This window comes from Atta colombica, unplaced genomic scaffold (assembly GCF_001594045.1).
Source record: "Atta colombica isolate Treedump-2 unplaced genomic scaffold, Acol1.0 scaffold140, whole genome shotgun sequence".
NCBI classification, from domain to species: domain Eukaryota; kingdom Metazoa; phylum Arthropoda; class Insecta; order Hymenoptera; family Formicidae; genus Atta; species Atta colombica.
The window spans coordinates 627,674-639,014 of NW_017259229.1; the positions used below are offsets into that span (position 1 = coordinate 627,674).

At 32.5% G+C, this 11,341-nt stretch overlaps 2 protein-coding genes across 11 annotated transcripts in view; one reads left to right on the top strand and one right to left on the bottom strand.

Annotated features, from left to right (window-relative positions):
- LOC108684827 overlaps positions 1-5,216 on the top strand; it is a 27,737-nt gene extending 22,521 nt beyond the window's left edge. Inside the window, exons 5-8 of the mRNA XM_018189334.1 lie at positions 725-824; positions 1,405-1,619; positions 2,507-2,857; positions 4,355-5,216. Of these exons, the coding sequence (XP_018044823.1) occupies positions 725-824; positions 1,405-1,619; positions 2,507-2,857; positions 4,355-4,741 (1,053 nt within the window). The 3' untranslated portion in view covers positions 4,742-5,216. The remainder of the gene's footprint in view (positions 1-724; positions 825-1,404; positions 1,620-2,506; positions 2,858-4,354) is intronic.
- The window catches only part of LOC108684825 (coiled-coil domain-containing protein AGAP005037), a 114,207-nt gene that overhangs the window by 97,323 nt on the left and 5,543 nt on the right, over positions 1-11,341 (bottom strand). For all 10 annotated transcript variants that reach the window (XM_018189333.1, XM_018189331.1, XM_018189323.1 and 7 more), the window contains exons 2-5: positions 9,588-9,614; positions 7,946-8,114; positions 7,612-7,810; positions 7,056-7,251 (exon numbers count right to left, since the gene is read on the bottom strand). In XM_018189333.1, the coding sequence (XP_018044822.1) occupies positions 7,056-7,251; positions 7,612-7,810; positions 7,946-8,114; positions 9,588-9,614 (591 nt within the window). The remainder of the gene's footprint in view (positions 1-7,055; positions 7,252-7,611; positions 7,811-7,945; positions 8,115-9,587; positions 9,615-11,341) is intronic.

The window sequence follows — 11,341 nt, forward strand, 5'->3', positions numbered from 1 at the left end:
TTTTAATAATAATAATTCAAATTTACAGATGTATGTAATATAAAAAATATAATTGGAGTGAGTCCAATAGGTCCACGTAAGGAGGATTAAGAGAAAAGTAATTATTTATTTCAAAGCGCAATACATTTTATCAACGCTTTATTAAGTTATATATAAAATTACTCCAATTATCACATAATTATGTAATTGTCAGCAATTTGAAATGCAAAATTTGCAGTTAAATGCAAGACGCATTTGCCGTAAGTTCTAAACGCATGAGGGCGGTCAAGACGACGGTTTTCTGCATTTAGATTGCGGACAAAAATGAAACGGAAAAGAATGGCGACGAAATAGAATAAACGGGAAATAGAAAGGTATAGAATTCCATATCGCGATATTCTCATCCGAGGATACCCAGGTTACTTTTCAAATAAAAAAGGACAGAAACCAATTTAAATTTCCATATAACGTCGCTCGACTGCGGACGTGCAATCTATCCACTGTTATATCGTAGGGAGACATACAATCCTGAGTTTCCATTTTATTTGTATCAATGGCTTATACTGTTGGTTTTTTCGAATTTTCTTCTAGCAATCAAGGAAGCATTAGGCTAGACTACATTTCAGATTAATTTCACGTGTCATTTAGTCCAGTGAATAAAAGAACGATTTATGCGGAGATATATCTTTAGATATTTGGGTTAATCAGATACGCGAGAAAACTTATATTATCGTGCTTTCTTCAGCTAGTCGGGCATATTATCAAAGGCGGCGGAATCGCTATTTCGGGACAGGAACAACGACAATTGGGTGGCGGTTTCTTGGAAGGTGAAGGCGCGCCACCAGGTAAAAATTTTATACTGATCACTTGGAAATGAAAGAATTACAATTATCGAGTTTCAATTATTGATAATAAGACTATTTCAATATACGAAAGAAATAGTTTTGCTGAAGTATTTAAAAATTTAGCTAGATTGATGACGATGGTGCAAAAGATTTTAACACTCTACACTGAGAGTACAAATCATTAATTAAGTAATTATCACAATACTATAATTTATAGTCATTTTCAGTATTATTATATATCTTTTTATAGAATTGTAAGTATAATTATTATTACTAATATTACAACAGTAATAACTATAAAAATAAAAAGAGGTCTTAACCATAATTATTTTAGCAATTACAGCCACACATATAAAATACTTTTCTCTCAGTGCAGCAACCAGTTTGAATATCCTACACAATTATTTTGACGGTTTAGATAAAATTATTTTCTGTATCTAATTTTTAGATAGGTATTTCAGTAAAACCATTCTTCCATGTAGTGGATTAATTATCATATATCGAATTATGCAAATGACATCGTTGATGATGATTTATCGTCGCGACGCGCATCTGCTGACTAGTGTTTACTCTTTTTCAGGTTCTGGTGGCTATTTAGGAGAACTGACGATGGTACAGCTCTACAATGTTGCCCTGACCGCAGGCAAAGCGCACAAAGATCACAAGCATCATCACGCCCATCATTACGAACACGACACCAGTAATAACACACCGAGAACCACTACGCTGCCGCCTGTAACCGGACCATCCTTGCCACTACATCCCTATCTCACTGGAGGGCAGATCAATACACAAGTATAATCACGTTTTCTCACTTCGTTACACTTGAGAGCGCCCGCGTGTGTGCTTTCGTATCATCAAGCTAATTACCTTACGTCCCCTGATTAGCGTCACCAGAAACGAGACACGGAGGCATCTAAAAAAATGTCCGAGAGAGCATCCGAAAAATTAGAATGTTCTGTTAAATATTTTCGCGAAAAGAAAGAATGATTTTATTGATCTAAAAATTTAGATAGATACAGATCTGAAAAATTTTATTGAATTATTAAAATAATTTCTCAAGCGTGATGAACAATGCTGCATAAAATTTTGACATTTTAGTAATCAGCTTGAATGCTCCATATAATTGTTTTGAGAGTCCAATATTATTTTCAGAACTATATTTAGCTAAATTTTAAACCTACATATAATTGGCGCACAATTTGAACTGCATTGTTATAGCTAAAGGAGCAATAATAATCCAATTCTTGTTTTTACGAAAATAACTTCTATGTGTGTCAAAATATAAATTAATCTATTGTTGTATTAAGTTCTAACGTAAATAACATATTAACATGTATTTAGTAAATAACAAAATTTAATTTAATACATTTTCTCCAATTAAATTATTGTTTTAATTAAATTAACATATTGGAAAGAAGTAGTGGCAATCTATGAAAATAATTAAAAACAATTCAAATTGAGTACAACTTGATATTATGAATTTAATAGTAATATTCCTTCATTTATATTAAATTTTTAAATACTTCAGCAAAATCGTCCTTTTTATGTGATCATTTTTCTTGTCGCGATGGCTCTTAAATGTCTCCCACTTGAGAGCCCACGTTCAAAGTATTATTTCTTCTACGCTTCGCCACGCTCAATTGAGCATGAATGTTTCATGCGTGCGAACGACGTTCCAGGTGAGGATCAATCCAGGGGCACCGATTCAGATCGTACAAAACGGCTTGACTATCCGTCATCCGGCATTACCGCCGGTCCCGGAATCACCCCCACAACCGCTCCCGCCCTTGAACTTCGACATTTTCACGACACCCTTCCCCGCGCTGCCGACGCAGCAACGATTGCCTGTCGCTCCTAGACCGTCGTCGATCTTCGCGGATGGACCTTATCATAATCTCTTCAAAAGAGAGAAGAATGAGAAACGAGACATCAAGAACGAGACAGTGTCAAATCTGACTGAGTCTAAGAAATCAATCATGAAGAGAGATATCGAAAAAACTTCTAAGGAAGCTAATACTTCAGATAGCAAGGTGAGCGATTAAGAAACTATTTTGTTTTTATAAATAATATTATTATTTATTAATGACAAAATGATAATAAAATTATCGTGAACTTGGTATCATTTTCTTGAGTACAGATGTTTAAAATCATCTAATTAAAACGAAAGGATTGTTACATGAGTTAAGACAACAACGAGAAAATAAAATAATATAAACACGAGATTTTAAGAGATATTTTATAATGTATTTAGTTCTACATACGTAGATAAAAACAAATACTGACACGAAAAGAATTAACTTAATTTGAACTTAGAATACTTCTTTGCAAGTCTGTTTCTTAAGTCTGTTTTTACAATATATAATTAGGTTACTTAAAGATCAAAGATTACCAAAAGATTTATCAATGAAATTCATTCATGAATCTTTTGCTAACTTTTAAGTAATCATGTATTATAAAAACGGGCTTTAATTATTATTATTGAATGATTATAGTAAAGGATTTAGATACTTATTCTGTAAAAAAAAAGATAGCGATAAAAGTGTTCTACAGTAAGGAGATGTTATTGAGTTTAGGATAAAGTTTTATCACTACTTTTTGTTACAGAATAAGAGTAGTTCTTTACTAAATTTCTGTTATTACTGAATGATTGTCTTTAGTAAAGCACTTATTTATTCTGTACAAAAAATAACGGTAAAATTACCCTAAATTCAACATTTTCCTCGCTAGGACAATTTTATCACTACTTTTGCTATAAATTAAGAAAAGTTCTTTACTAACAATTATTCAATAATTTCATTGTTAAGGATTACAGGATCAGGCTTTAAGTCTGGATTTCTTTCGTATGTCCGTATCTATTTTTATATAGGGATAAATGTGTTAATGAAATATCTTCCAAAGTCCTTATCTTTTTATCTACCTTGTGTTTTTCGTTTATATACATTTCATTTCCCCGGTGTTCCCCTCAACTCGCAAAACAATCCTGTTCGTCTTAATTAGATAATTTTGATACTTTAAACATCATACTCGTTCGTAAGGTAATCCGGGAATAATTTTTCTCGGCAAATATTAAACCATAAATTTCGATCTAGCAGTTTCCGATCTATTTAACGTAAGAAATTAAAAGACTTTCGGAGAATCAGAGTGGAAATAATCTCGGCGAATGCATTTGACTTGCCTGCGCCAGGATCCTAAGATTTTTCATTGTATCGCTTCAAAAATATCTGTTTCACGCTAAGTAACTCTCACACTCTTTCCAGTAAATTTTAGTTCAAAACATTCTGACAATTTCATATTACTTTGGCTTTACCTATAATAGACTGATTTTTTAAAATTAAATATACGATTTAAATTTTTTTCTAAGAAACCTTCGCTGAAAATCGCTTCAGAAAACAAATCTAACTTTTTTTTGCGTTTCTACATAAAATGAGTAAAAGGAGCAATATATACTCTATGCATACGGTAAATTTTTATTTGCTCAACTAATAGCGCGTTACGCTTCATATGTCTCACGTTTTTCGAATTCTCAGGTATCTTTTGTGCCAAGAACGGAAGTCGCGAACAATAAAACATTAGGGAAACGTGACGCCAACAAGAAGAAAAGAGGACTGTTGCAATTAAGCGATGGATCAATCTTCGATGATGGATACTCTATTCCTCAAGACTTGGACGACGATTATTTTGCGGGATTGACGGATTATGGACTCCAGTTGACGAAGGGAACAAACGAGGAGGACGAAGAGGAAAACGTACGGGAACCCGCTGAAGCCGAAGTCAGATATGTGATGAACGTCTGCGACGGATGCGCCGATGAGCCATTCGGGAAAGCGTTGGTCATAGGCTGGAGATTAGTGGCCAAGAAACTTTATTCCGGCGCGTTATACTTGCCAGCTATACCAGCGTGTAAAGCATTCTAATCAATTGACGAGACGACGCGGCAAATCGCGAGCGAAGACGATATTACGGGACGTCGTGTAAATTTTCGCTGAATTTATCAAGCCACTCGGAAGGCTCCATTCTAAAAAAAAATATCGAAGTGAATTTAACATCATGCGGTATATCTACACAATTCTCACCATGTTAATATTAACACAAACGTAGTGAATTACACCTCTATGTTTATATCAACACCATCATGGTGTGGATTTAAAATCCACGGTTATTGAATTTCATTAAATTCACATCATGTTAGTGTTAAGGTTAATACCAACACAATAAGAATTATAGAGACATGATGTTAAATCTACACCGATATTTTTTAAAGCATCGCGCCAAATAACCAGGCGAACTCTCGACATTACGGTCGACGAAAGATCGACGATCTCTCGAAAACAAAATGTTCCCAGGTATCCACGCCATGTTTTAGATCGCTGAGTATCTTTAGTTATTACGGGCAAAGATGTTTGTCACGCAATCTTTCGATTTTTTTCTCCTCGTTGTTCATTGAGTCTTTTCTTTTCTCATGCTTAGGTATTGTAGCAGAATATTTATTTGTATCTTCGTAAATATTACAAATATATTCGAAGATGCGAGTAATATTGCCATGAAAAAAATTGCGCTTGACAAAACATTTTACCGATCATATTTATTTGCAATTTCTGACCGATTAACTGTATGACAATTAAGTCTGAAGCTTTCAGTACTGTGAAGGCGAGTACGAGGTCAATTGTAACAAAAAACAGTCGCCTTCTTATTAGCAGAAATTAATAATTAATTTATAAAAATCTTGTGAAATCTTGTTTAAAGATTATTGTTTAAGATATTAGAATCCTAATAAGTTCATTTATACATTCTTAGGAAAACTTCCGATTTATAAAAGTAAATTTATAAAAATACTATTTATAAAAACATTAACGAAAGTTTTAATCGATCTATATATTTTAAAAAATATAAGTATGGATTTAACACCATAGTTGAAAACCATATTAAATTTATACTATATTATTAAGATATATATTAACACTGTGGCAAGAATTATATAAACACACCACAATTGATATTGATATATCATCAACATAATGTGAATTTAACATTATGTTTTTAACTATATCAAATCCACATTGATATTTTTTTATAAGAGCATACAAGTCGACTGAAACCTTCATTAACATTTTTACAAATTTACTTTTACAAGTAGTTGAAAGTTTCTTTAATAAAAATATGCTGAATGTCGAAGTAACAAAGGTAAAATTTTATTAAATAAAAAAATGTTTATTAATGGAGTGAAGGACGGTGTTTGATGTTGTAGAAGAACAGTATTATATTGTAAGTTCAAAAAACAAATCAGGAACAACGATCGCTTTTAACAAAATACTCATCGCGATTTTAAGATGTGTGCTGATCGATTGACCTCAGCGAGAAGGGAAACTTAACTGCGCGACGAAAATCGCCTTGATCGATCAGTAACGTATGCCTCAGTTGCTTAAGCTCAAGACTTAGCCCTAGTGATATATGTATTTTGTGTATATGTGATGTATGCCGAATAAATTTTTATGAATCATTGCATTATATTCTTTGATTCCTCAAAAATTTTCTAACACAAAACAGTATATTTTTTAATATTATTAACATATTCTATATATGATACTCTCTCTTAATTAATAAAGCTTAAAAAATATTTCTATAAACACGCGGTACTTCCTTTAAAAAAAAAAGTTGTGTCTTTGTTGATTCAACCGTTCAGGTTAGAAAAGAGTACAATTATTTATTTTCAAATAAAAAAGAATATCTTATGATGTCCTTTATATCTTTTCGAATATAATTATAAAAAGTACGTTCTTTATAAAGTGCATAAAAAAGTACAAATTATTTATTTTTTCAAATAAAAAGAATATCTTATGATGACCTCTATACTTATATTCCTCCGAATGTAATACAAAATATATTCTCTTTATAAATATCAAGATGTGATATAAAATGCAAAATTAAACGAAAGAAATTCTCTCTAAAGTAAATATTTTCAAATTATTCTATAATATTCTCTTATACATCACAATTAACAAAGAATCCATTGTAGCTCCCCCTCGAGTGAGTCATATATTTAAATATAATTATCAAATTTTGGTAATCCTTTTGCATGATGGGCTGAAGAGGATATCTTTCCAATGTAATATTGCGTTATAACGCAGGCTAAATTACATAAAAATTGAGAGAAAAAAATATCCAACCAACCAATTTTATCTTCGAAGAAGGATAAAAGCAAATTAAGGAGGCTCGTTAACTCACACTTACCTTGCTCTTGTGAATGTGCTGATGCTGATATTCACTGTCGAATTCCGGTTCGCTGAAGTAGCTCTGATCTTCCCAATGGGGAGGCAGACCGCCGCCGCCACCCGGCACCCCCAAGGGCCCCGGCATCCCCGTCACTCCATCGGCACTCTCGAAAAGTCTTAGGACACTGCGATCCCTAATATCTCTCAGGTGTGATCTAAAAACCAAAACGATCACTTTTATGTTGCGCTGCAACGCAATCATTGTCCCTTTATTAAAATTCACCATTGAATATGTTCGTATATTATCATAACGAAAATTAAATAAATTGGAATTAAACAACTCTATGCAAATATTCTAAAACATTGCAATGGCGAATATTTGCAATAGATTTTATAATAAATAAAAAATAAATAAAAAATAAAAATAATAATAAATAAAAAATAATTGTTTAAATAATTGTTTGCAGAGCAAAATATATTTAACAACAGACTACGTTCTTCGAAATATCATTTGACATTTGAGAATAAAAGGTGAAATTTAGCAGAATATATTTATAATATGACATAAAAATTACCTTAAATCTTCGAGTTCATAGAACATATCCTTGTTGCTATCGTGTATGTAAACTTTTACGTGAGGACTGTCCAGATATTCCATAGTAAGTTGTTTCGGAAAGCTTCTGACGAAAAGAGCTTTAACGGTATCTATACTGGTAATCTCGTTCGGCAGTAATGCTCTCTTCGTCTCGTTCCTATATTGCAGGAACACCAGTCCTAAAAAGTACAGAAATGCATTTGTTTCATGCACTGATCATCAATGGCAGATTTAAGACCGGTATCATCTATTGATTAAGATTTAGAGGGTATTATTTTATGATATATTATATCAACATATATTACATAAATTACCTAGTGGTCGCTCCAAAGTCTTGCTGGGCGTTCGTACGACGGGCAGGCTACTTCTTTGCTTGCCCCCTCGCCGAAATCCCGTGCTAGAAGTCTCCACCTCGGACATGATGCCCGGGTCGTCATCGAAAAGCATCGTCGAAGGGGGTGGATAGCCGCGCGGAAGAGGCGACTGAAAGCACGCGAATTCAATAAGGTTTCGATTCATTGATCCGCGAGTTTATTTATGATCCTGTTATTATATCATGAATTGCTTATCAGTGGCATTCGTGAAGAAGAAATCATACGAGTCACTTCCCATACAACACCGATTGTTGCAAAGAACTTTCAGAAAAGTTGTAAAATCATTTCAACCTTTCACGTTTTATATGCAACAATTCGGAAAGAATTTTGCAATCTCGTATAAAATGTTACAACAAAAATATTTCTGAAATCTTTCACACGTAATAAAATTGAAGAGTAACAGCATCACCACGCGTTGTTAAATAAACGCGGCGGAGCTCTTATTTCTTGTAAACAAAAAATTAGAATCTAGAATCCCTAAAATTGAACTTCAAAATAGTAAATAAAATGTATTTTGAAAGTACAGTTTCGTTTAGCATTGTATAAAAATTAATTTAGAAATATATTTATGAGATTTAAAGGATTTAATATTCTTGAGATTTAAAATTTATTTTAATAAATTTTCAGCAACATTTCTGACATATTTCAAAAAGAGCCATTTCAATAACCTTTCGGCAATATTTCAGAAAGGTTAAAGATATTTTTCAATAAGATTTTTTTCAGCAAACTTTTTATAAAGTTTCAAATGCAAAAATCGCTGATATTTTGTTATTCCAAAGTTGCCTTAGAGCAGAAACATTTTATGCTGTTTTTGAGATGTTTCAATTCATCAGAGAAACTATTTCTGAAATGTTTCTGAAAGGTTTCTGTGCTGTACGAGTTAACGTGTTCAGGAACAACATTCCTGTATGTACCTAACTCAAGTCTAATAAAACCGAATTAGCATTAGTCTATTATCGATTTGTGTTGATTAAAATTCGAACGATTTGCCAATCGATAACGGCGGAAAATTGTGAGCATTCGTATAAACTGCGTACGGAATTGCAAATTTAGCATGATTTATGTAAAAACACTTGACTATTCTGTAATAAATCTTACTGAATATTTCATACCGTGATCGTTATTATAGATGACCTATCGATATTATAAAAATATAGCGCATTTAAATATCGATATATCAAATAAAACTCATAATCAAGCATTTAAAAAAATGAATTTTTTTAATCTCTGTGTAATTTATCAATTATCAATTATCTTATATAGCACAAACTTTCAAGGAACATCCTAGACGATCAAAAGACATCTCTATGTTTTCTGAACGTCCTAAGATAATTTTCAGGATTTCTCTCGAATAAAGTGTGCTGCACAGGATATCACTCAAAATTTTATTACCTGCCGCTGAGAATACATTCACAAAGATATTTTCTGAATACGACACACGATCAACTCGAGGATTACGTAGATGTCACTCAAAGAAAAACGATCGTGTCAGCATGCTGACATGCACGTTGATGAAAAATAAGAAAAAGAACTAATTCCGCAGGCAATCTTGCGTGAAAAACATGAAAATTAAAAAAATTACCTTTCTCTGGCGAGACTTGGTCCCCATCTGTCGGCGGCATGGCAGGTAACACGGAAACACACACACAAAGTAAAAACCAGTTAGATGTGTAATACATTGCGGGGTAGAAAAAGGAGGGAAAAAGAGAAAGAGAAAAAGAGAAACAGAAAAACGGAAAAACCGACAATTAAATGGAATCATTTCGACGAAGAGATCGAGTAAGAGAGGCGCCAATCACAAGCGATAGAGTTGCTCTTCGTTGACAGGTCGGCCGTGTAACTCGAGCGTAAATTGCGGCTGCAAATACTGCGATACATAGGCAGCAGTTTCCTGTTCGTAATAGGAACATGTTCCACGAATCGTTTTTCGGTTTTCGAAGCACGCTAAAGCGTTCGCGATGATCGAATCATTATTACTTCTTGCGTAACGTCCTCATGCTTCGTAAATCAGCAATTATACCCTAAAATGTTAATTTCCTCTTTGGGTGCAAAAACACTATCCGAATGCCTTCGAGTATCATTTTATTCTTGTTTAACACCATCTAAAGATAAAATGATCAGAGGGTATGTTTTTAAACATAGTTTTTCATGGCTTATACATAGAGATTTGAGAGATGCGAATAATTTGTCAAATGTAATTAAAAAATAAAAGAGAAGGTACATATATACATTAATCCAGATACAAAGAAATATGGAGTACATTCCGTTTATCGTATTTTTTCTATATTTAAAGAGTTTCCTTATTTCGAAAGTGATACTCTCATAATAACTCAAACAATTAAGTTTCTGAAAAAAAAAAAAGAAAAATAATTATATTTTTCAATTCGACAGAAATTATCGACTAATCAAATAATATGAAAAACAATATATTTCTAACGTGATCAGATGTTATTTTTGTCGTTTTCATTTCATCTCTTAAAGAACTATCCTTTTTTAGTTATAATAATTATGATAATTTTTTTATGAAGTTAAATTAGTTCACTTTTGATAACTGATAAAGATAATATATATTTTTTAGAATAATTATTTAATTTATTCATATTAATAACTCGCAAATCATTTTTTTGTGTCACTTTTAAAGTGAGGACGCGATATAACGAATATATAAATAATTAAATATATTTGCTAATATAATCAATATAATATGTAAATAGAATAAGTAAATAGAATAAAATATATAAATTGAATATATCTGGATATATCAGAAAAACGTTGATTTTTGTCATTTCCGTTAGGAGATGCTACATACAAAAGCAATTAATAGCAGCTGTATTTGAAAATAAATTCTCGCAGTGAGTTTGAATTACAATCCTGTCCCTTGTATGGAATTTTCCGTTATTTCCTGGGCGTGTGTAAAAATACGTATATACGCTATACACTATGTAAAAGAAATTGTGATTGTACGGAGGTACATTATTTCCGACACATTAATTTGTTACGCAGCTACATTATCGCATTCCTTATAAAAAGTTACAAGAACTGCAAGGTCGGTGCTTATGATATGCAACATTTACATACGCAATTCACGTTCGAGAACGGGATGTGTTAACCTGAAACGATGTTAACAGCCCTTTCAGATAAAAGATTAAAAGATAGGAAAGACAAAAGGAATAAAAAAAAGGAGAGAGAAGGGATAGGAGAGAGAGAAAAGGGAAAAAGTGAGCATCCGTTGCACGTGAATGCATAACTATAACGAAGGGTTAGGGTCATTGTGCGCGTCAAGCTAACCAAAGGGATAGGAATAGAGATATACATATATATATATATATATATATA